We start from the raw sequence: 26,511 nt of genomic DNA, 5'->3' as shown, positions 1-26,511 counted from the left end.
TTCTCTACTCTAATTGTGCAGCCGCTGCTGGGGTTTATCAAGTAACACATGTGATAAGCTTAACTGTGATCCTCCGGAATCTATACGTGGATGTCTAACCCTCACTGCCTCACAATGTGACTGCATTTGGAGATGGTGCCTTTAAAGAGGCCATGGCATTAAGATGAGGTCCCACTGGAGTAGGGTGGCCCTGATCCAACGTGATGGTGCCCTTCTAAGAAGAGATTAGGACACAGACACACACAGAGAGACGGCCACTGGAGGACGCAGAGAGAAGACGCTGTCAACAAGCCAGGGAGAGGCTGCAGAGGAAACCAACCCTTGGCACCTTGCTGTCAGATTTCCAGTCTTCTGAACTGTGACAGAAGAAATGTTGGTCATTTAAGCCACCCAGTCTGTGCTATTTTGTTATGGCAGTCCCAAGAACTCATACAACATACAACGTAGACAACGTCTGCAAAGTCCCTGGCTCACAGGAGGCACTAATACAGTGTTAGTGCTGGCCTAGATAGAGTTTGGTGTGTGTGTGTGTGTTTTGAGACAGGGTCTCACTCTGTTGCCCAGGCTGGAGTGCAGTGGTGTGATCATGGCTCACTGTAGCCTCGACCTCTCCGGGCTCAGGTGATCTTTCCACCTCAGCTTTCCGAGTAGCTGGGACTGTAGGTGCACACCACCATGCCCGGCTAATTTTTTGATTTTTTTGTAGAGATAGGGTCTTACTTTGTTGTCCAGGCTGGTCTCGAACTCCTAGGCTCAAGCAATCTGCCTGCTTCAGCCTCCCACAGTGCTGGGATTCCAGGTGTGGGCCACCGCACCTGGTCTCGTTTGGTGTTTTGAACACATAGTGAATCATCCCCAGGAGGCTTAGCTATCACCAGAAAACCCCAGAGAGCAAGCCCACAGGTCAACAGATCCACAGCATTCAGAGAAAGCTGTGGGAGAAAAGCCTCAAGCAGCCTGGCCAGGCACATGGGCACGTTCTGAGCGCTTGCTGACCCTCCCAAAGGTAACTGCCCAGCCCATTTGATTCACACCGCCAAAAAGGAATGAATTCCTCCAGTAGCCAGTGAAGCCAAGTGTCTTATGTCCTAAGGACCAAGGACTGCCAGGCAGGCAAAGACTGCATAAGACAGGGCATCCCTCTGTGGGTGGGTCTTGCCCCCTGCCCCTCTCCTGACATTGAGGCACATCCCTGAGTTCTCCAGGGCAGCTGGCACCCTTTCCTTCTTGGGTTCTGCCAAGTTCTGTAGTAAGACGGAGAACCAAATACAAAATGGGCAGAGTGATAGAAAGCTGGTAAATTAGTGAGGCAGGACCATTTGGAAGCCAAATTTCCCTGCAACTTAAAAAACACAGGGAGTCAAAGGTAGAACAGGAGTTTCTTCGTTTCTGAAAAGGAGAGCTGTGCCCTGAAACTGCGCCTGTCTGGAGGAAGTTACACTCCATCCACGAGTGAATCACGCGTCAGGAGGGCAGGCTGCCCACTCCTCTGATGGGCAGAGTGTTTCTGCCTGAATCTGACGTCTCCTGTTCTGACCCTCAACTGGCCCAGGAAGGCGGCTTAACTACTGGTTACCAGGGACCTGCGCCCCACATGACTGGACTAACATTGCAACTCTGGAAAAGTGTCTTTTTTTCACCAATCAGAGACATTCCACAGTTAACCCTTTAGTTAGTTTCTCTTCCTCTTACATCCTGCCGTGGCTTATTTGGGATGAGAGAGAAGCAAATTTCAAAGCCCTGAGTCACTGAGGGCAAAACTTGCAAAGGAGACTGGAAGCTCCTACAGGCAACAGACGAGGCCTCCCCACCACCTCCCCAGCAGCCAATGGCACCCAAAGCCTGCTCAGGAAACTGAGCTTTTATGTGAAAAAGAAGTTAGGAAATAGGTGTGATTCATTTACTCTTTCGAACATCTGTGAGCCAGTTATGTGCTGGGGATGCTCCAGGCTTAGAGATGGAGGCATCAGAGAGAGGAAAGTTCCCTCCTTGATATAGGAGGGGAAGAAGTCGGATGATAAACAAATCACCACGATCTGTATCACAGCACTCGGCCGCAGGCTCTATGACGGCAGAGGAAAGAGTCATCCAGTGTGGGTGGGGAGAGGTGGAGTAGGTGGCAGCAGGGTGAGGAGCGGGGTCCCTGAGCAGCCTGGGCCGGGCAGTGGGGCGGCTCTGCAGAGGCAGTGTGTGGGGTGGACCGGGCAGCCCCCACCGCAGCTGCCCTCCGTGCTGACAGATCAGTAACCAGCACCTGAAACTGACAGAAACTTTCCTCGACTCTCTCATCAGGGGGAAAAATGCCTCCCAGAATCACACACAGAAATGTACAGAGTGGTAGGCGACACGGCTGGAGCTCGCGTCACGTTTTCTTTTGTGGTTCAAGTTTAAATGCTCTACTAAGCTATGCAGCATCACAGAGCATGTACTTGGAAGGGCACAAAATATTTCCCATCAAGTTTAGTGAAAAAAAAAAAAAAGCTGTTACTTCTTAAAACTACCTACAGGAACCATAGTTTTAAAATTTCCAAGTTTTGAGGTTTTTAAATGATCAGAACTTTAAACATGAGATTTCAGAAAACAAAAGCCTCAGTATGGGCTTTGCTGTGGCTCAACAATCTCACTCTGATAGCATTAAACAAATTAAAAACATATGTGGGTGTTTTACAGCGTCAACAACAGGAAAGACACTGTACACCACAGAGAGGTTTCTTGAAACTGGAGTTGCAAATCAGTCATTCTAAGACTTAAAATACCAACAGTGTTAACAGCCTGGAGACCTCTGAGCAGAGCTGTTTTTTCCACTTTCACTTTTAGCTGAAACTTAATCCTCCTGGTGCAGATACTGTATCCAAGCCATGTTCTTAATAAATTAGTAACTTAATACATTTATGGTTGTTATTGCTAGTTATAATGCTGACATTATCAGTAATACAGTTTAAGCATGGGCTGAATAAAATAATGAGTCACCCCCACCCATTCAACATTGACTAGAACCATTTACATATTTATAAAATTAGTCTTTCTAAATCCTTAGGTAAGAAACTAAATACTGTTTATCACTTTAATTAAGATAAAATATACACAGGAACAGTATAGAGTCACCTACTCACCTTCCATGGATGATTTGAAAGCAAATCATGGAAAATTACTCATGTGGCTGATGCAGAAATTGAGTTCAAGTACAAATCAGAGAAGGACCCATTTCTTCCAAGTTTATTATTACTATTAAATAAAAACGCACTACAGACCTCAGTGAAGAGGTCTGGAGACTGAAATTCAATTCCGTTCAATTCTGCGGACATTTCTAAAGCATTTGGGTGTAAGTCGGGGGTTCCCCTGACCCTCACCCCAGCCCATCTTCAGCAGCTGGACATTTTAGTGCACCACCATCTGCCTCGAGTTGGAGACACATAATTTTATGTTGAATTAAAGTACCAATGAAATGGAATAATTTCCCTTGAGGGGAAAATATATACGTTTAAAAAATAAAAAATGTTGAAAAATCAAAAGTATTTTTGCATCAGAGCAAAGGAATTTCATAATCTCTTCCCTCTCCGAGAACCTCCTGATACTTCTGGGAACAATCACACAGCATGGACCAAGAGCAAGGGCCGCCCCCATACAAATCAGGGTGGGTCCACAGTTCTGTGCACACTGGCAGGCTTACTCCTCACAATCTGAAACAACTCTTCAGTGTAGAGAGAGGGGTAGGCAGAGAGACAGACAGCTAGGACCCCTGGGCATTTGTGGTCCTTGTCAACATCATTGGATCATCTGTCCTGAGTGTCTCTGTGGGAAAAGGGTCCAGAACCATGATTCAGGGCACTACAGGGGAACCGAAGGCAATGTAGAGAATCCAAATCAGACAGAGGAAGTGACGCCTTCAAATAAGGCGGACGATGGCGAATGCTGCGCTAGAAATACAAAGAAGATGAATTCTTGCTAGCTGGAAGGATTGGAATGATTTTTAATTTGCAGTTTCCTGTTTGTTTAACTATATTTTCCAAATGTTCCCTGATAAGGGTTAGGAAAGGGCTGTAGGGGAGCCGCCACTGGAAAGGCCAGTGACAGTGAGATTGAAGAAGGGCTGGAGCCAGAGGCTGAGGACCTTGGACTTTAGTCTGCGCTAAGGACTTCCTGGAAGTCCTAGGGACAAAAGGGTGATGATCCAATCAATAGAGGAAAATCCTGACAGCCAAAGTACAAGACACACGGGAGCAGGAGGAACCTGGAACCTTGGCTCTAGAGCCTGGAGAGCTTCGAAAAATGCCCACATCTGCATTGGGATCTAAGGAGGGCAAAGACCCTGGCAGGTCTGAAGTCTCTGGGAGATTCCAATATGCAGTCAGGCCAGAGCATGACCCCAAAGGCAGGCCAACTGCTGAGGAGGCAAGTAGCCGCACGCAGGAGAAAGGAGGTTATCGATCTAGGAGAGGGCCAGGGAAACAGCTCAAGTATTTCCTGTCCTTTCGCCAGACCTCTGGGATTCAGTGTGAGTTCTTCCAGAACCAGACCAGAGAGAAAAGTCAGAGGCAAACTCCACGGTGGGTGAGAAGAAATAAGTGGAACCTTAGTAGATGGAATTAGGTTTTTGAGCTAAAAAAATCTGATATGTTTCACTGTTTATGAATGGGTGTAAATTTTCATACTCTTTCAAACCAGCAGCTAGTTAGAAAGAATGCAGTTTGGAAATACCTTTACCTAAAAAATAAAAATGTTTAAAAAAATCAAAAGTATTTTTGCACGAGAGCAAAGGAATTTACAATCTCTTTCCTTTCTGAGAGCCTCCTGATACTTTTAGGACCAATCACAGAACATGGACCAAGAGGAAGGGCTGCTTCGTCTTCCTCTCCTCCTGGTTGCCCTCTTTCTCTTTCTCCTTCTCTGTGTCTCTTTTCTCCTCCCTTTCTTTCTTCTTCCTAGCTCCTTCCCTTCCTTCATTCCTTTATTTCTTTGCAAGGTCAGGACATACCTATTGCCATGCAATCTTCCTGAATAAATTAATAATCAATCATTAATCACAATAATCATTATTATTAATAATTAATCATTAATCATAATAATTAATTATTAATAATTAACAAGGACCAGGCTTCCACCCAGCTGTCAGAGAAGAGTGTAGCAGCCAGAGCCCATGCCCGTAGGCTCTGACACACCAAGGGGATTTGTGTTTAATAAGAAAACGACATGTGCATGTTTCGGATCAGGTAGCGTCTTACCGTACTGGCCTTCTCGGCATTTAATTCTCGTTTGCCTACGTGGTTTCCCATCCTGAATGGATTGGCTCTTTAGAGGCTAAAAGAGAAAGAGAAAGACAGCGTTAGCCCTAAGTCTAGTGCTCTTAGAGTTTTCGCTGTTGTTTTCCATCAGAAAGACAATCCTGTGATATTTCCATCAGAAAGACAATCCTGTGATACATGTAATGCCCATTTTTGAGAAGAGGAAACCAAGGCCCTGAAAACAGAAGAGACACGTCCAAGTCATCTTATTAACAAACGCTATCTTCCCATCCCGTGCAAAGAGCTAGAAAACAGAACTGCACCAACATCCAAATTCTGTTCAGTTACACGCTTCAACCTGTCTCGAGAAATCTTGCAGATCTGTGTATATGTACAGAAATATCTATTCATCTGTCCATCCATCTATCCATCCATACATATGTACACACACAGAGAATTACATCCCATACTCAGGTGCATTGTAATGAGATGAGCTGAGATGTCAGAAAGGTGCTGACACTCTTCTAAAACTAAAAGGTAGTAAAAAGCTATTCATGCTCACTGCTTTAAAGAAACTGTGAGCACAGAAAAAGCCAACATCAGACCAAGGATGGCTTAACAGACAAGTGTCCAAAGAATCTGCAGAATTTGTAGGGAAGATAAAGTTGGATTTAAGAAGCACATTACTCCTCATTTTTATGTTCTAACCCAAACCTTAGCAGCACATTTATGATTTTCCCCCAAGATATGCAAAGAATGGAAGAATTGAGCCACACCCATTACAAGCAAATTGCTCCTTCCAGCCTTCCTGCAGAACCTGCCCCGGCCTTGGGGCCCCTCAGCTGAGGGCCACTGGAACCATCAGCCCAGACCAGGCTGCAGGTGACCAGAGTCTTTAAGGACAATGACAACATGTTTTCCATGATGGATGTATTCTTTTGAAAAAGGTGTGAGTACCTACTCTCCTGTAGAACCCAGGAACAGCTTTCCTTGAGAGGGAACAAGATGAACCGTCTTCTGAACATGGGGAGAGGGGACTCTCCAAAATAGTAGATACGCCCGAACACAATGCAAATTGTGTTCCTCAAAAGTCTCTCTTTAGAAAAGAGAATTGCCTGACAGCCGAGCTTTTCCATCTCCCACGTTACCGGGGTCCCTTTTTGGTGGCTCAGGAGGACTGGCTGAGGACACTTTTCTGCAGACGGGCACCCCCATCACCCCACAGCCGCTGGAAGGACTGCTGAGAAGAGAAGCAAACGCATACAGCACAGTCGCCACTCCTGGAGTCCACCTCCCTCACGTGTGTGGGAGACGACTAGCAGCCGACCAGAGTGGAAACCCCACCCACCTTCATGGTGTGTGATGGAAACTGGGGCCCGCCATAAGACTTCCGGTGAGGGGCTCGTGCAGGGAGATTTAAAACACGTGTACTTCAAACAACTTAGGTCAAAGTGCCCACAGATGAGGCTCTGGGAAATCAAAGACGCAGTTCTAGTGATGATATGAACACAACTCACCTGCAAGAACCAGGTGCCTTCCCCATGCTTCATGGCATGAGAGTGAAAAAAGCAATAATAGTTTGATATGTATGATTTTAAAAACGCAAGGCTACCTTTGCGGATGATTTCAGTGTCCAGTGCGATTCTACCTTCCCAATTTATTTAAATTGGACAACCAGAAAAACCTTGAAGGGGCAATCTTCTCATTGGGAAATGAGGGTTTGTTGCACATGTGGTGCCTTACTGGATAAGAATGGGTTAACCAAGGGAAAGGCTAAATTCACTGTGTCCTTTTGGGGTCTAAGAAAGAAGGGGTGTGTTCCTTGTAAGGTGTTGCTTTGAACCCTGGGTACACAGGCTGTCATTCCCTAATTCTGGCTCTCTAATTCCATGTGGTGTTGTTTTAACTAAATATTAAGAGCTTGCAGGATGGACACACATTATAGAATAAAAACACATGAAGTATCTGTCAATCCATCTTTCTGTTTAAGAAATGAGAAGTGGTCTGTTCAAAGCTAAACACAGGCAAAAACAGGTAACTTCCTTTAGTTAGGGTTGACAACTTGGACCTTCGGGGGCATTTTGCCCATCCAGACATAAATGAACCTCCTATCACTGGCTGTGTTCTCCAAGTGCCTGTTCCTGGCCCAGGCGTCGTCTCACCTTTGCCTCCTGTGAGCCCTCGCCTGCCCAGAACCCTTCCTGTTCCCTGGCTCCATCCATTTTTCACCCTCCTCCTCCCACCTCCTCATGCTGGCACTAGGCAAACCCAAATGCAACACTCACTCCTTCCAGGAAGCAAAGCTCCAAGGACTTGTCCCAAATCAGAATAGTGTGGACCATGTACATATTTTGGGAGTTGCTGGTAGACAAAGAGAGCTATTTTTAGGCAAAGGGCTCTTGAACGCAGCTGAAATCTGCCCACAAGGTGCTGAACTGCTCCTTGGAGAGGGGCCACGTTTCTTCCGAGTCAGTTTGTTCTGATCAAATGTTATCATGCTTCATAGCACGACTGTAGGTTACGCTTGGGATGACTGATCTTAATCATGATGTAGAAAACTCAAGAATACTGGACGCAGAATCGGCGAAAATAAGTCCAGAGCAGACTTTTGAATACACCTTGTTGGATTTGACTAGTTTGACAAGCCTACTTACTTGCATTTGACTGGCCTCTCAGATTAATATAAAGAATATTTATATGGATCACTGAGGGTTGGTTAATTCTAGCCTTAAATGCAAAATTTATATACTAGCAGGAAAAGAAAGACAAGAGGAACAAAACGACAACTTGATGTGTGCGAGCCCCCATCAGAGCCCTTAGTGGAAATGGCCCCTGAGCACCAGTGAGTGAGATGTGTCTCAAGGCACTATGGTGGGAACGACAGAGCATCTGGCTGATGATCATGAGTGACTGGCAGTCTGCCTTATTAGCTTCTGACACTCTGCCCCAGTCTGCCTTTCAGAGAAGAGCTCGAGAAGGATGAAGCTCTCACTATCACGGGGCTAAGAGCTCAGCCCGGCAGCTGGTTTCTGCAATGTGCTGAAAAGACCCATCTGCACACAAAAGCAGCTGCATGCTTGGAGGAAATCTTTTTTACTTCATTTTTTGCAATTAATCAAATTGAGAGAGCCAAGAAAAATTGGGTAAACATGTGAAATGCTGCAAGGAAAGTCAGCTGACTCTGAAGCATCTCTTTCGTAATTAAAGAAGCCTTTTGTAAACTAACAGAAGAGGAAAGAGAGGGAGGAAGAACTGAGCTAGAGCTGTGGGAGGGACAGACTTTCAGATTCCATCAGGACCGCTGAGACTTCCAGACTGGTATTCAGTTCTAGATCTGATTTCCAGCCACTGGGATTACGGGACATTTGGATAATGTCTGTGTGATTATCAACACTTAGTGTTACCTCGAGGGTTAACATTGGGCACAGGCAAAGTTAGTCATCTAGATTTACGAGGCAGCAGTCCACTGTTGTTAACTGTTAGGCTCTCGTTTTTATAATGTACACCGAAAGCAGCTTAGACTACATGTCACCTTGGTGGAGCCACAGGATAATTCAGCATAGATAAAACTCACTGGCCTATCTGTGCAGGGAAATAGCTTCCAGCTAAAATGCTGGGGAGCAAACACCTTGTTCCTAGGTATTTTACTGATTTCATTCTCTAGGTAGTTCTGACTTTCTACAGTGAAAATCAGGCAGGTGAGACGTAGGTCTCAATCCAGGTTCCATCTGGGTGACCCTGAACAAGACTCCACTTTTCTGAGCCTCAGTTTCCCATAAAGCGGAGGTAATAAAATTTGCCTTTCTGCACTGGTGTGAGAATGAAGCCCGTGTGGGCTGCAGGGCTGGGCAGGGCTAGGGTTAGGGTTGGGGTGGGCTGCAGGGGTTGCTTGCTTTCTGTCTTCTTCTTCCCTCCACCAGGTCCAGGGTTCCCTGGGTGGGTGGCAAGCAGCTGCAGAAACATCGCTACCTATTTACTATCACACATGTTCAGAGACCTCTAGATGGCTTCCCACATCTAGATGCATCCATTCCTAGACTGACACGGTCAAGGGAAGAAAAAGGGCTAAAAACACCAGCTGCCTTGAGAAGCCCAGAAGTTACATCCTACAATTGCCCGTCAGCAAAGTTCTTGATCCAACACACACAACTAAAGCACAGGGAAATGCAACTGCTGCTGCTTTAAGACCACATAAAGTGCCCCGGGGTGTGGAAGGTGAGGAAAGAGGGGAAAAAAGTGAAGAGGACATTCACGAGACAGCCATGCCCCAAATGCCTGAGAAGTACTCAAATATTAAAATGTGAAACTGGCTGTTTTTGAAATAATTGTGAGTGCAATTTTACAAGCAATGGGATTACTGTGAAATCCCTTGTTGAAATAAATGTATCGTGAGATAGAGAAGACCTCAATGCCAGTCTTCCTAGATAGCTGGCACTTGGTTACCCAAATCGTCTTACTCCCACTCCTGAACCTGTGAAAATGTACGGAGCAAACATCACCCCTGTTGAGGGTTAAGCTGACAAGCATGTCAGGTGCCGTAATGCAAGGTCAAGTTTATGATGGTGTGGAATTCACATGCTCTCCGCACTTCATTGTGTGTTTAGGCTTATTAGCAAAACATTTGCATAGTGTAGAGCTGCAGGGTATACCCATATTGTAGGACACAGATCACGCTTGTGTTACTTTTAGACTTAGGATTCTTTGGACGTTGTTTTCAAAACATGCTTTTGATTGCACATTTTTTTTTTTTGAGTCCATGTTCAAGAAAGCAATCCTAAAGTAATGTTTCTATGGAGATAACAGGACTTATTTTGCAATGATTTGCTTTATCCCTCACGTTTCTATAAACCTAAGTTAGATAATTGCAGGAATAACCCTGTAAGCTTCATTCCCATTTTACAGTTGAGAAAGTTAAGAAGACTGAATCTAGCTATAAGAATGCCTCTAGGAACATATTTTAGTTATGAACAGAGTTATTTACATTTTGAATGTCCTATGTGGAAAGTATGACAGTAGGCCTAAGACATTCTACATTCCTAAATTATTAGTCAATACAATAAGAGAAGTGTGTGCAGTGGTGAGGGTCTCAGAAGCAGATACGAGGCAGCGTGATGCAGTGTGGGGACCGGCCGTTAGCACCTGAGAACTTCTTAGAAACACACATTCTCGGGCCCTGGACTCTTTGCTTTCAGAAGCACTGCAGGTGATTTGTGTTCGAGAACTTTCTTCATATAGATCAGGGGACAAAAACCTATGACATATGTGAATTTTTTTTTTTTTTTTCAGAATAGAGATTTCCCATGCTTGTGTCACAAGGACCTTCTCCCCAGTTCCCCACCTTCCCTTCTCCATGTAGTGAGAGAACTGCCCCTCTCCCCACACCACCTGCCTTGCCCTGGCCACCTGGCTGCCCTGGCAGGCACCACATATCCCAGCAGCCCTTGCAGCTGTTGCTGGTCACTGCCCGACAAGAGGCCTTTCTCCATTCCACAAGTGTGTATGGAACTTTTGTTCTAAGACCACTTCCCCGGGCATCAAATAAATTAGATAAGATTTTTTTTCTGTATTTGGAAACTGTAACATGTTATACCTAAACAGACACATGAGAATATGTTATAAAACATAAAAATTGTGGTTAATTTAATAAAATCTACCCAGCAGGATCCACTTGGGAGAGTCTTAACTTGTGCCTCTGCTAGTAGAATTTGAAGAGGCCACCACGAAGACAGCTTGTTCTGCTTTCTCTGCTTTTTAAAATCCCAGCAGCAATGTTTTCAACATCCCAGGTGCTTTGGAGTCTTCGCTGTGTATGGGACCTTAAAGCTGAGCTGGCTGTATTGCCTCATGGCTGCTCCAATCCTGTGCTAGACCTCTCGCGGGGTCTCAGGGTTCTCAGCGCCTGTTCAGAGAGCCTGGTAATGTTTGCCCGGGAGGAAAAGCTCCATAAATACACGCTGAAGACACGACTCTGTGGGTCCGTCGGATGAAACACAGCATCACCCAGCATCCACCGAGGAGCCCAGTGCTCACGGGCATGGGTCTGTATTTTGGAAGTGCCGTAACTACAGCTTCTTGAAAAATGCAACTAAGGGGAATGCTACTGTGGGTCTGCACACATCAGAAAAGGCTTCTCTGACCCCCCAACTGTGTGCTCAATATTGATGGAGATACCGTGTAGAATTCAGGCAGAAAGAGGTGCGGACCCAGTATCCCAGGAATGGGAAAACCTGAATAAACAGTGGAACTGTGGACATTCCAGAGGGTTGTCATGCCGCTTTGTAGAGACGCTAAAGGCCAGGCAGGGGGAGCAGCAGAAGGCTGTGGGCTGCAGGAAGGAGACCCCCACGGGAGAGCCCTGGGGTCGTGTGAGCCTGGGCAGGTCCACTCGGTCTTGTGAGGCCTCTGCCTCCTCTCCAGCACCCAGGGCGGGATTCATCGGGGCTGCCACCAACAAGCTGAGACCTGGTGATCTCCCCAGCCGTTGGTAACTGCTTGGGAGACCACGCCCTGGCTTGACAGGCTCAGTAAGAGCTGTAGACACCGCCCACCCTCCCTGCAGAGAGAAAACAAGCCCCTCACCCCTAGAACACGGACAGTGACAGCCTCAAGTCAGAGGGGCGGGCAATACAACTCTGCTTCTTTGACATTTGAAAAAGATATCCTGGAGAACAAATTTCAAAGAACAAGCAACTCATATATAAAATGAAACCAAAGATATCCGAAAGAAAATACATGAAACCAAGTGACGGGACTTCTCTTCTTTCACTATCCTTGTCTCCTTTCTCTCTTCCCCAACGTCCCTCCCTCCATTCCTCTTCCTCTTATTCTATCAATACCCAAGCACTGAAGCCTGTGTTCTGTAGACCATCATTTTTATTTCTCAGGCCAAAAGTATGATTGTAACACTCTGTGTTCGGAGCATAGTACACAGCTACCAACGTCACCAAAAACCAATAAAATGAACACCGTGCACGCGCGCACGCACACACACGCGCGGCAAAAAGAAACAGCCCATTTCAGAGCTGAGGACAAAGTGTGGGAAGAAGACACATTTGGTTTCACCCAGGCGAGTGGCGGCAAAGCTCTGGGATGCACGTGCTGCACACTCCTTCCGCCATCCCGTTCCCACCTTCCACACACCTGCGGGAGGTCGGACATGTCCTGATTGCGTGTTCATCACGATGGCAAGCTGAACATGAGGAGAACGCCACCAATGCTGGGTGCGCCGGCTTTCCCAGCCCTCGTGCATGGGTGCAGACCCCATAATGGGGAGGGAGATGCAGGAAGTTTTTCCAACATCGGTGCAAAGGGGAAGCTGAGGTTTTCCTATGGAGGAGGGTCAGGTCCCTCTCTTCCTCATCTCCCTCCCTCTCCCCCTTCTCTGTTTCCAGCTCCCTGTGGACTCTGTCCCACCCACAAGCTCGAGGCTGCTGCCATCTGGGAGGCCAGGAGAGAGACGGGCCTGGCCAGGACAGGGGCCCACTGTTTGCAAGGGAGGCATGTGCGTGGAGAACGCCTAGGAGCACGTGGGTGGCCACGAACCCTGACCGTGCAGGTCGAGAAACCCTTCCCAGGATAGTATGTGGTGGATCATGTCCACCTAAAAGGTATGTCCAAGTCCTGACCCCAGGACCTGTGAAGGTGGCCTGATTTGGAAGGAAGGTTTTGTAGATGTCCTCAAGTTAAGATGAGGTCATCCTGGATTACAGTGGGCTCTAAATGCAATGACTGATGTTCTTACAAGAGAAAGGAGAGGGATTTTCTTTTTTTTTTTGAGACAGAGTTTCGCTCTTGTTGCTCAGGCTGGAGTGCAATGGCGCGATCTCAGCTCACTGCCACCTCCGCCTCCTGGGTTCAAGTAATCTCCTGCCTCAGACTCCAGAGTAGCTGGGATTACAGGTGCCCGCCACCACACCTGGCTAATTTTTTGTATTTTTAGTAGAGATGGGGTTTCACCATGTTGGCCAGGCTGGTCTCGAGCTCCTGACCCCAGGTAATCCACCCACCTCAGCCTCCCAAAATGCTGGGATTAGAGGCATGCAGCACTGTGCCTGGTCAAGGAGAGGGAATTTTGGACATAGATACACAGCATTTCACACAAGGAGAAACACCACATGACAATGGAAGCAGAGATTTGGAATGACATGGCTACAAGGCCAGGGACACCAGGGATTGCTGCAGCCACCAGAAACTGGAAGAGGTGAAGACAGAGCCTCCTGCAGGGCTCCCACTCTGCCAATGCCTTGAATTTGCACTTCTGGCCACCAGGACTGGGGCGGGGGGCTGCTTCTGCTGTTTTAGGACGCCCGCCTGTGGTGCCGCCTTGCAGCAGCCCTAGAGGGTAACATGCAGGGAATTGGGAAGTAAGTGGAGACTTGCAGGATGAGAAGGTGCAGGTGAAGGTGCTGAGGAGGGAAACAGCGTTCTGGGCAGAGGGCACGGCTGTGCAAAGGCCCTGTCGCACAGACGCTGTGAGTGGAGTTTGAGTGTGGCACGAAGTGACCTAACAGAACAGAATCTGCGAATGCACGGGGGTGGGGGGACTACACGGGCGCAGCTCCGCTGCGAATGCGTGACGGGGCCTCGTGGGGCGTGGGGAGTGACTTGCACCACGGGACGCAGACAATGCTCTTTGCCCGTTTTGAACAGTGAGTCAATTCTGCCAGTGATCAAGTCTTCCAGACTGTTGGGCCCTAGACGAACAATGACCTGCAAGCCCGGAATTCTCTGCAAAGGACAATGTCAAAACTCAACTGAGGCATCCATGTCTGTCCTACAGCAGGCTTCCCCGAGCCACTGGAGGGACCTAGGCTCCCGGCAGTTTTCAGGAGCCAGCCCTGGGCTAGGGGCTCCACAGTACTTGCAAACAAAAAGAGTTCCAAAAACCCAATTTGCATTCGTCCGTGTAAGAAGTGCCTGATAAGGAAGTAGCTTCTCTATTTCCCGGGATGGGGATTTTTGCTCTGGGGTATCAGATAATATTATTTGTAAGCTAGTCACCATCCTTCGTTTTCTTCTGGCTTAGCAGATTCAAGTAGATTTATGGCACTGACTATCACTGCTTTAAAGTTATCAAAAATCATTTTAAAAGAAAATGATGGAATTGCAGAAAAGTGGAGTTTATTGAAAATCTGACTGTGGTCCCTTGAAGTTACTGCTTACAGGATCAGCTGGCTTTGGAGAGAAAGCCATTATCAGAATCAAGCCGGCTCCAGAGTTCCCAGCTTGCTACAGTATCAGCTGTCTAAACCAAAACAAAGCATTTTGTTGAAGGGGGGGAAAAAGGCAGATCAAAGAGTAGCTCATCCACCATCCACGTGTCAGTTAGATTAGCATTTGAAATTCCTTGTGAACGTATCCACATGTTTATGACAGGCATGGTGTTCAGCTTTAGCAGCATTATGGAGAGTTACGAAATTCTCTGTGTAAAAATAGCGAGGTCATGAGGAAACCACTCTTGCTGTGTAAGTCCTGACAAGCCATGCCAACACCGTCACGCTGGGACTGGCCTTCGGATGGCACGAGGAGGGCAGAGTCACACAGGCACACGTGACACGCCCTTGCTCTGCAGCCGGTGGGATCCCTGGTAGCTTCGTAGTCACGTGGGGCTTAGTCATAGGAACGCAGGTCAGGTCCTGCTAAGCCCCCTTTCCAAGTGTGCGGTGCGCAAGCCGCCCAACCCAGGGGCCGGCAGCTGGGACAGGGCAAGCAGGGGGCTGCAGGGAGGAAGTGGGGAAAGCCTGGGGGCAGACGTGCCTGGGCGAGGGCCTTCCTATTCCTGCTCTCCCTGCCTGCTCTGAGGACGTGGGTCCTGACCTCCTTATCTGTAAAGCCCTGATGGTGGATGCAGCTTCCTGGAGCTGCTGTGGAAACCACTGGTTAATATTTTACAGGTCGCTGGGTTACAAACTGTCAAGTCAGAGGAACACTACATGCCGGCACCAGCTGCTCCTCTGTAGCCACCCGTCTGTCCCTCCTGAGCCGTGGCAGGGAGTGACGCCTTTGCCAATACCACCATCCACAGGGTCCACATGACCCCGGGCCCTGGTCTTGGTAACTAGAGGAAACACACCGACTGCAGGCCTGGCTCACAGCCAGAGCTGGTGTTAACAGAACAATGTTTTAATTCACCTGCCGAGGAACTCACACATTCCTTGCCACCAGGCACAATGGCTCTTGATAGTCTGTGTGCAGGGAACAAATGTGTTGGCCCCATGCTCAGGCCATGCATACACATAAGAGCTGTCGTCTGGGTCTTGGCTAAAATAAACCGAATCTTCCTGAAAACACAGATTCCTATCACGGAGTCCATGATAGGAAGGTTGTTCAGCTCTGCTGCTATCATGGGGAAGTAGAGTGGTTGATCTGAAATCTCCAGATTCTAATCAAGGAGAAGAATGCTGTGCTGTGGCCACAGACCCCACCATGGTCTCACAGAAAACCTGGCTCAGAGCCCATCTTCTGATCAGTGCCATACCTTCACATGGCTGTGCAGCATTTTACTGGGTGGCTGCCTTTCAGAACCTTCTGGAATTTTCCAGAGCCTTCCAGATTGTAATAAAAAGAATGCAATGTGTGGTCATTAATCTCACCATGGTCCCGCAGAAGAACTGGCTCTGAGCTGATCTCCCAAGGGTTCCCACGTCTTCACATGGGCGTGTAGTATTTTACTGGGCAACTGCCTTTCAGAACCTTCTGGAATTTTCCAGAGCCTTCCAGGTTCTAATCAAGGAAAAGAAGGCAATGTGTGGTCATTAACCTCACTGTGGTCCCTCAGAAGACCTGGCTCTGAGCTGTCTCCTGAGGGGCCCTACATCTTCACTTGAGTGTGTAGCATTTTACTGGGCAACTGCCTTTCAGAACCTTCTGGAACTTTCCAGAGTCTTCCAGATTCTAATCAAGAAAGAGAATGCAACGTGTGGTCATTAACCTCACCATGGTCTCATGAAAGACCTGGCTCTGAGCTGATCTCCTAAAGGGCCCCATGTTTTCAAATGGGCATGCAGCATTTTACCGGGTGAGTCCTTAACTTCGCAGGACACATTAGAAAGACAAAGGATGCTAGCAAGTGACAATTATATTTAAAGAAAAGGGCGGGAGACACAGCATGAGACAGAATGATGCATTGAACAGAACTAGATTTGGGCTCAGGAAAGCTTGGAGAGCAGCCAGCATTGACGGGGCGCTTACTATGGGCTAGGTGCTCACAGAACAGGTCAGAAGTATAGCTTCTTAGTCCTGTCTACTGTACAAGGAGGCAAGTGCTATTGTTATGCTCCCCACTTTATGGACATTGAAACTCATGAGGTTTAGAAAGCCCGAGTAATGCGTGACCAGCCTGGCCAACACGGCGAAACCCCGTCTCTACTAAAAATACAAAACTTCACCGGGTATGGTGGTGCATGCCTGTAATTCCAGCTACTCGGAAGGCTGAGGCAGGAGAATCTCTTGAACCCAGGAGGCAGAGGTTGCATTGAGACACTCAGTCGAGATTGTGTCACTGCACTCCTGACTAGCAGACAGAGTGAGACTCCGTCTCAAAAAGGAAGGAAGGAAGGAAGGAAGGAAGAAGGAAGGAATGAAGGGAAAGAAAGGAAAGAAAAGAAAGGAAAGAAAGGAAAGAAAAGAAAGAGAAAGAGAAAGAAAAGAAAAGAAAGAAAGAAAGAAAGAAAGAAAGAAAGAAAGAAAGAAAGAAAGAAAGAAAGAAAGAGAAAAGCAAGAAAGCAAGAAAGCCCAAGGAACACAAGTCCACAGCAGGGCCTGACACCAACACCAACAGGTCGGAGCTGAGCTGTGCTCCTGGCTGCTACGTGGTTTGTGACTTCACCAACCTGATGACCTGGTCTTTGGTTTCTTGATGCTTGAAGTCCCGGATTTCTTACGGAAAAGATCTCCTTCAAAAGGCTAGAGGGTGCTTTCTCTTTCAAGTCACATGTATGCTCTGAAGACTCAAAATATATTAACAACTCCATCACGCGTTTCCTTCTACATGAAAACTATCACAGAGTAACAATAAATCATGAAGCACTATAGGAATTTGTCATTAAGTGAAGTATCTCTTAAAACTCTGTTATTAAAAATGGCATTTAAATGAATGATTCAATAATAAACGCCTAGCATGCACGGTGTATGTTATGAATAGAAGACGGCCACTGAGCTTGCATTTTGAACTTGAACTTTTCGAGTGTTTTCTGCATGATAATACATTTCTACATGATATTTTTGGGCCTAAAAAGATCAGTATCCTTTCAAAAGGTGACGATTTATTATCACTAGGTAGAGGCCTTATAATTTTATGCCTACATCAAAATCAAGATTGTCCAGGAAGGCTTTTCACAAGGGGTAAAGAACAGGGTTTGAAAGATGCAAACACGTTGGCAGAACACATTCACAGTTTCGTGGCTTGCCTGATATATTGTGACTGTCCTGAAATTATAATAAAGTGTCTGAAATATTGATACTTCTCCAGAATTCCAGTATCTATGGATGGATAATTTCCTAGTTGACCCTGATCTCAGATTTTGAATGAGGTAGGTAACATCCTGAGACTGCACAGAACCTCTGAGCAGTGGGTTGGAGTGGGATGGGGGACAGCGGGTTGGGGTGGGATGGCGGACAGCGGGTTGGGGTGGGATGGGGGACAGCGGGTTGGGGTGGGATGGGGGACAGCGGGTTGGTGTGGGATGGGGGACAGCGGGTTGGGGTGGGATGGGGGAGAGCGGGTTGGAGTGGGATGGGGGTCAGCGGGTTGGGGTGGGATGGGGGACAGCGAGTTGGGGTGGGATGGGGGAGAGCGGGTTGGGGTGGGATGGGGGACAGCGGGTTGGGGTGGGATGGGGGACAGCGGGTTGGGGTGGGATGGGGGAGAGTGGGTTGGGGTGGGATGGGGGACAGCGGGTTGGGGTGGGATGGGGGACAGCGGGTTGGGGTGGGATGGGGGAGAGTGGGTTGGAGTGGGATGGGGTCAGGGGTTGGGGTGGGATGGGGGCAGGGGTTGGGGTGGGATGGGGGTCAGTGAGTTGGGGTGGGATGGGGGTCAGTGGGTTGGAGTGGGATGGGGGTCAGTGGGTTTGGGAGCAGGATGCCTGTGTCCCACCCCATCTCTCCCCTAGGGTGGATTGGCCTCGGCCAGACTGCTTGGTCTCTCTGAGCTCCACCCACCACCCTTACAACATGGGCTGGATTCTGGGGGCTTTGCACCCAGCAGTTGGCACAGGACAGGCCTGTTCAGGTTTTAGCACAGTCGGCCATGATCTGTGAGCTGCTGACCTGGATTCTTCCCACTGGAGGCTAAGTCCAAGATGAGATGCAGGAAATCTCCTGTGTGTGTCTGCCCTGTGCGCGGCACCAGGGTTCGCAGGCAGAGGCAGGGCGGAGAGCTGGATTCCAACACACAGGCCACCCGCACCGCCCCCCCACACACTCCACAGACACCACACACACACTACACACCCCCCACACACACACACACACTACACACACACACACTACACACCACACACACACTCCAGATGCCACACACACACCACACACTCCACACCCCCCACACACTATACGCACACCACACACACACTCCACAGACACCACACACACACACACCACCACACACACACACACACACACCACACACCACACACACCACCACACACACACACACACACTACACACCACACACACACTACACACACACACACACCACACACACACACACTACACACACACACCACACACACACACTCCACACACACACCCACACACACTACACACCACACACACACACACCACACACACCACACACACACACACCACACACACCACACACACCACACACACCACACACTCCAATCCACACACACACCACACACACACTCACACACCACACACACACCACACACACACTCCACACACCACACACACACACACACACACTCACACCACACACACCACACTACACACCACACACACGCACACACTCCAGATGCCACACACACACCACACACCCACTCCACAGACACTTCACACACACCACAGACACACACCACACACACACAGTCACAACACACCACACACCCATGTGCACACACACTACCACACATGGTGCTCCTTCCTGCTGTCCCAGGGTGCTGGAGGGACACACTCACACCAGCCTCGGCTGTGAGACGCTGCCTGGCAGACACACTTTCCCTTGCACCCTCTGTGAGGGCAGCTGACAGGGGAAAGCGAAGACCACAGTTGGTCCCACAGGTCCCCGAGCTGGAGCTGGGGCAGCCATGGCTTGGAGCTGGGCAATGGAAGCGTCACTTGCTCCAGCCCAGAACAGGCAGGGGCTTGGGGACCTGGAAGCCTTGGGAGAGGGCCTGAGGTGCCCTGGAAGCCACCAGGACCCTGTGGGGTGCTGAGAAGATCCAGTGTGTGACTGCCCGGGCGTTCTGCTTCCCCATGCCCACATGTACTCCGTCACCACCCCCGCCACAGGAGAGCACACACAGCCAGGTCTCTGTCTTGTCACCATGGTGTCCCCAGGACCTAGCACAGTCCACAGCACACAGCAGGCACATGGTACACAGTAGGCACATAGCAAGCACATGGTACATGGTAGGTACATGGCACACAGTAGGCACACAACACCCAGCAGGCACACAGCACACAGTAGGCACGCAGCAAGTGCTTGACAAATGCCTGTCAAGTGGATGAGAGAACGGCAAGGGAAGTGCTGGCTCTTCCCTCTTACCCCAAGCTGCGCCCACACAGCTCAGCACCCTCCATGTGCGTCTGGAGAACAGGCCACCTGGTGAGCCCCAGGGAGCCGAGCGCAGGAGCCAGGACTGAAGGCTCCTCCCAGAAAACCGAAGCCTTGATTCTGGAGGAACAAGGGACACCCCAAGGGAAGTGTGGGTGAGCCTCCTGAGGAAATGGGGCTTGGCACCGAAGTTGGGGTGCTGGGGACGAAGGGACGCAGAGAAAGTCAAGGTGATCGTGGCTGTGGACCAGCTCCCTTCCCTGAGCTTGAGGCTGAAGCCTCAGATGCAAAGCCCCCAGGAGACAGAGAGGGCCCTGGGGCAGCCACGGGAGAGGCCTGGGCGCAGTGGGAGCAGCTGCAGTGGCCCAGGCCACCCCCAGGTGACTCTCCTCCAGGGCAGAGGGGGACCCTAACAGGGTGGGACAGACTCCCAGTGCCTCCAGAGACAGAGCAGGACCTGCAATTTAGGAAGAGCACAGCTGTGCTCAGCCCACGCAGCACGAATCCCACCTTGTCTTGGGTGAGGTATGCTAAAGGGTTCGCTCTCGCTTGCTGAGAGCATTCTTCTGTGAATCCATTACGGGTCTCAAAGTCCTAATGCAGGGAACACTCGCTCCTGCAGGCTTCTCCCAACGCTGGCAAAATAGAAACCTCTAAAATCAGGTCAGCCCCCGCAGCATCTGGTGCAGCTGTGACCGGCACGGCCAGGTGACCTCAGACACGCTGCACACACCTAGGAGGGCGCAGAGGGGCAGCTGTGAAGTGGGGCTGTGACGCCCAGAGGCACTCAGGCATTCAGACCTGCATTGACCTGGGACAAAGACCTCAGTGTTTTTCTTCCTTTCAGGAAGCCCCCCCAGGTGCTGATTTGGGCCTGAGCTAGGCCTGCTTGGAGGAATGAATGAATGATGAATGAATGAATGCCCTCTGCCTGGCTTCTCCCTGCCAGTTTTTATATCTGGCTTTCTCTGGGCCTCCAGACTATTTTACAAAGTACATTGTTAGTCACAAGATCTATCGCACCAACAGCAGAAAATTCCAGAGAGAGTGGTGAGAAAAGTTCACCCAAGAAAAGGAAGGGGAAATACTGAGATTCGGAAAACCACGTTACCGACCTTCGGAGCTGCCCTCTGAGCACAGGTGTCACGGTAATTAAGTGTCATTCCATCGAAAGAGGTCAGGAATAAACCTCTGTGCGTGGAATCAGGGGAAATTTTTCAAATTCCTCTTCTACGCATGTTGTAAAAACAAACGAAGTTGAATCTACAGGATTTAGGACTCCGTGAGGATCAACCCACACAAAAATACCGCCGGGACCTTTTCTATCTTCTCGAGCAAATGTAGTTGTTTTGTTTGTTTTTGAAATTGTGTGAAACGTAATCCACATTTTAGTGTACCTCCCATTAAAATTTAAGGTTGGGCACAGTGGCTCACGCCTGTAATCCCAGCACTTTGGGAGACCAAGTGGGAGGATCCCTTGAACCCAGGTGTTCGAGACAGGCTGGGGCAACATGGAAAGACTTTGTCTCCACAAAAAATAAGAATACAAAAATTAGCCTGGTGTGGCAGTGTGTGCCTGTCTGTGGTCCCAGCTACTCAGGGAGATTGAGGTGGGAGGGTCGTTTGAGCCCCAGAGATTGAGGGGTCAGTGATCACACCACTGCACTCCAGACTGGGCAACAGAGGGAGACTCTGTCTTAAAAAAAAGATTTTTACTTTAAGTTCCTATAGTACGCTTGATTTTGGTGTTGCTTATCTAGCCGTGTGTTTTAGTATTAGGACTCTTTCCTAACGAGGCTTTAACCCTGACATTTCACATACATTTAAACATGCGTGTTCAGGAAGGCTGCTGCCAGGCCTCAGCTCTTCTGAGTTCTCCCGCCCTGCATCCACCAATTTTCAACCACTAGCCTGAAATGAATAAGGTGAGCTTTTAATATCTTGCTTAAATCCTCCTCTCTTCAAGTATGTCTTGACATGTGAAAATAATGACAGAATAAAAGAATCATCATCTCCCTTTTAAAATCACAACACCTTTCATACAGCAATCTAAAATGATATATTGAAGCTGTCCACAGACGCGCTATGCCTGTTTCTGAAATACAATTGATCCTCTTTATATTTCTAGAAAGACAACTGTAGCTGGTGCTCATACTTCATAAATCTTGCTCTCAAGCTATCCCAAGGTTATTACATTTTCAGATAGCCGAAAGAACCAGAATGAAAACAGCCGGAACACACTGCCTGCCACAACCCCACGTAAGTAAGAGAAACCCAGCTCCTCAAATATGTGAGAGTCTTTTTTTTTTTTTTTGGTCAAATTACTGAGTTAATTTATCTGGTATTTTCAGGCAACAATTTAAGCTGAATAAATCATGCCAGTCTTTAGCTTCTGATTGGTGGAGAACAGGTTTAGACACATGACTTCTGGAAAGTATAGGCTCTTGCGGTGTATCAATTGGATGATGACGAGTAGAACTGGCAGAATCCGCCTCAGTTTATGCAACATGTATTAGGGACTGTGCACTGTGGTAGGCATCAGTGGGAGCTAACACATATTTGAACAGTTTTCCAGAACAGAAGTTTGCAATGTATCATTTAAGCCCCTTGTAAACAAAATGCTACAACACTGGAGAAGACAACCATCCTTTTTGGAAGCTGTGCAAGGAAGGAGACAGCTGAGAAACAAGGGCAATGAGGCTACTCCACAAAGGAGTGGGCTATGCCAGTGCTGAGCTGGGAATCCCAGCTAGAGTCTCAGCTAGAGTCTCAGCTAGAGTCCTGAGAAGTCTCTCAGACGGGCAAGCTGGGAGCAGCTCAGGCAGCTCCCGGGACAGTGGAGGCCAAGTGGGAAGTGAACTGCGGCACAGAAGACACCAAAACGTTACAGTATATTTTGTTTCTTTCTTTTTTTATTTTTTATGAGACAGAATCTTGTTCTGTCGCTCAGGCTGGAGTGCATTGGCGCAATCTGGGCTCACTGCAACCTCCGCCTCCCGGGTTCAAGCAGTTCTCCTGCCTCAGCCTCCCGAGTAGCTGGGATTACAGGCGCCCACCACTACGCCTGGCTAATTTTTGTATTTTTAGTAGAGGCAGGGTTTCACCACGTTGGTCAGGCTGGTGTTGAACTCCTGACCTCAGCTGATCCACCCGCCTCGGCCTCCCAAAGTGCTGGGATTACAGGCGTGAGCCACCGCACCCGGCTAGTATATTTTCCATTCAACATAATTCTGCCAGTTCTAGTCATCATCATCCAGTCTACTCTACTCCTCTACCGAGCACAACCCCCTTCTTTAGAAACCCAGCAGCATTTTGTATACATGGCAGGGTACTGGGCAAATATTTTGCCTTGGGAAACTTACTTGGGAACTTCTAAGTTTCCTAATAAAACTATAAGCACTTCTAGGGCAAGAACAACATCTATTTTCTTTTAACGTACCCTGAAATGGACAGCATGGTATTTTTGTACACAGTAGACACCAAGGAATTTTTAAAAAGTAATGGTATATTTGCTGTATGTGAGGAGCCTACAACACAGTTCTATAATTTTTTGCTTTGATAGCAAGTTTAGCAAACATGGTAGCTTTCAACTATACAAGAAAGATGAAGAAAATGAGTATCCATAAACGTTCCTCATCAGATGAAGACTCACGCAGGACATAAAATGTTATTCTCTAAATATGGAGAAAGCATCAAAAATACATGATGCAAATAAAAATAAACTGTCAACAAAAAGCTTTAGTATCAATTAGTTATTCTAATGCAAATTCAATTTTTCAGTGAAACATAAAGGACTTCGTGATCACATGAAAGTACACATTTGAGAGCTTGTGTGTGTCTATTCAGATGAGCTGTGTGGACCTGGACACACCGAGGCACTCACCGTTTCCTTCCTTCACTTACAGCAGCGATCCTGAGTTAACTGGGAGCTCATTAAAATACATATTCCTGGGCCCGTCCCCAAGACTGTGGGGTGGTATGCCAGGGTGGGCCTAGGACTCTGCATTTAATTTTAATTCTCAGTGTAATGTGTGCAGGTGGCTGCAGACCACAGGAGCCAGCTTGTCCCCTCCCCTGGTGAGCAGGTCAGGAGGCCACGGCAGATGCTTGGCTTGGGAGTCGGGCGTCCAGCCACCAAGCCAATTCTGTCCCCGCTAGGACTCTAAACTGATCCAGGTAGCTTGTTTCATTTTCTGCGTGTGTTGACCTCTGGAGCTTTAGGTTTCTTAATCAGGCTCCAGGTGAAAAGCAGATCTGAGTGGAGCCTTTCTCTGTCTCTCTGGGTTGGTGGTCAGCTGGGAAGCAGCATAGGGCACCTGCACGGAGTCTGCGGGTGGAGCTGCCCTGAGCTCTATCCCTTCCCAGCACAGGGCATTTTGCTCTTGCCTGCAGGGCAGCACGGGCACACCTTCCCACCTGGAAGGAGCAGGGCTCTCTGGGAACATCCCGTGTCACCAGATGCCCCAAAAGGCGGGGCCGCAACACCAGCAGTCCCCTGAGCCCCTGAGAAACCTCCGTTTCTCCAGCCTCCTGCCTCCCCCTCATCTCTGCCTCCGGGTCATTTGTTTCCATGTTCTATCTCCTCTTTATTACTTGCCTTTTTATACACTTTATATGTGGTCTCTAATGTAAAATTAAACAGGTAATTTGGTTAATCACTTACTATGAATAAAACTTCATTTTCTTTCTTGACCTTTGGAAAATTGGTGAGCTGAATGTTAATACCTTTACTCTTAAAGAAAGTGAATTGATGTAAACATAAATCGCTAGAATAACTCTTCTGGCCACCACGCCTCCCGCCCCCCACCCGGTGCTGGCCTCCTTTCTTGGGGCTCAGTAGCTGCTGTGGTCGCTGCCTGCACCTCCTTCCCCAGCTGCACCCCCGGAAGTGGGGGTTGGACACGGGGCAGCTGGGGCCGCACTGGCCTGGGTGCCTGTCTCAGGTGAGTTCGGAGGGGATGGGAGAGGAAAGGAGCCAAGTCTCCCTCGGGGCCAGTGGGGGAGAGCGCACCCGCAGGAGAGAGGAGACAGGGCTTTGGGGACTTCCTGAGGCAGCCAAACTTCACCTCCAGAGTTCCTGAGCCAGGTCGCCTGCAGAGTGACAGGAAGTGGGGCCCTGGTTTGCTGGCCTCTGTCTGAATCATGCTAGACTGCTCTTAGAGGCCCAGCTCATTATAAATCCTGGCAGCCAAGAAGGAAAAAGGGCTGGATCCCCATAAAAATTTTGTTCCTTAAATCTTTTCAGATTTAGCTAGATTCTCGTGCTTCTTCTTCAAGTCATCGGCTCCAGAGTGAGGTTGCAAACAGCCAGTTAATCCAGGCTTGTGCTGAATCCAGCCCACTCCTCTGAGGTCCTGGCTCCTGCCCATTTCTGCACGCTTCTCTTTTTAGATCAGTTTCTTTTTCCTTCCTTTCTGCACTTATACTACTTGAACAAATGACAACAAAGAGGAAGGAGACTGTCCCTCCTGCCCTTTCTTCTTCCTCTTCTTCGCCTTCCTTGTCATTGTCATGCTCTTACCAAATTTTAGTAATTTCACCTCCACACCTACTTTCAGATTCCTTTGTGGGGCCTTCTAATCTTCCTCTCAACACTTCATTATCGCTCGTGTCATTTCCCCCCAAACTTTACATTGGTTTATTTATTGCTAATATAAATTACTAATTAGTTCAAACCTATTAAAAAGCACAGATAATAATCTACAAGACAACTGGTTTATCCTTTTCATCAAAAAAAGTAACACATTCTGTTATTTGTATAAAATCTCAAAATATTTTTAAGAAATAAAACCATAAGAGACAGCCAATTCCCTCCCCTCCCCGAGGTTAGAAGATAACATTAGCTGGCATGGCTTCTCTATGTCATATAATCCCATGTAATCATGACGACATGTATTTGTGTATTTGAAAATTTTAAATAAATAGAATAATACTATATATATATTCATTTGCAGTTTGCTGGTTTCCATTCAACACTGTTATTTAGAATTTTGTCCATGTTGATACACAAAGTCTGGGTAGTTTAACTGTTGTAAGTAAATCATAGTATAAATCTATAGCCCTACTCATGGGGAATTAGTGTGTTTCCCTCCTTTTTTTTTGTATCAAAACCTTTACTCGACAAAATATGTACACCTAGTTCAGTAGTGCTGAGAGGGAATTCATAGCCTGAAATACTTATATTAGAAAGCAGGAAAAGTCTCAAGTCAATAATCTAAGATCTAACTCAAGAAACTAAAAAGAAGAGCTAAATATATACAAGGAAATATATACAAAGAAAGTAGAAGAAAGGAAATACCCAAGAAAGAAATCCCTAGGCCCACATAGTTTCACTGGAAATTTCTACTAAAACAGTTAAGGAGAAATTTATGGCAATTTTATACAATCTCTTCCAAAAGTTAGAACAAGTAGGAACACTTTCTAACTCATTTTATGAGGCCAGTTATCCTGATACTGAAACTAGCAAAGACTATACAAAAAATGAGAACTACAGATCAGTATCTCACAAACACTTAGAAGCAAAAGTCCTCAACAAAATATTAGTAAAGT

The 26,511-nt window shown here is 47.9% G+C and overlaps 1 protein-coding gene across 7 annotated transcripts in view; it reads right to left on the bottom strand.

Moving 5' to 3' along the window:
- The window catches only part of MBP (myelin basic protein), a 155,277-nt gene that overhangs the window by 122,095 nt on the left and 6,671 nt on the right, over positions 1-26,511 (bottom strand). For all 7 annotated transcript variants that reach the window (XR_004029605.1, XR_004029606.1, XR_004029607.1 and 4 more), the window contains exon 2: positions 5,223-5,298. Coding sequence is in view for 4 of the 7 variants with exons in the window: in XM_030810249.1 (XP_030666109.1) it covers positions 5,223-5,273 (51 nt within the window). In the remaining 3 variants the exon portion in view is untranslated. The remainder of the gene's footprint in view (positions 1-5,222; positions 5,299-26,511) is intronic.

This window comes from Nomascus leucogenys, chromosome 4 (genome assembly GCF_006542625.1).
Source record: "Nomascus leucogenys isolate Asia chromosome 4, Asia_NLE_v1, whole genome shotgun sequence".
Classification (NCBI taxonomy): domain Eukaryota; kingdom Metazoa; phylum Chordata; class Mammalia; order Primates; family Hylobatidae; genus Nomascus; species Nomascus leucogenys.
Note: the sequence above shows the minus strand (reverse complement) of the source record. Positions and strands in the feature narration are given on the sequence as shown.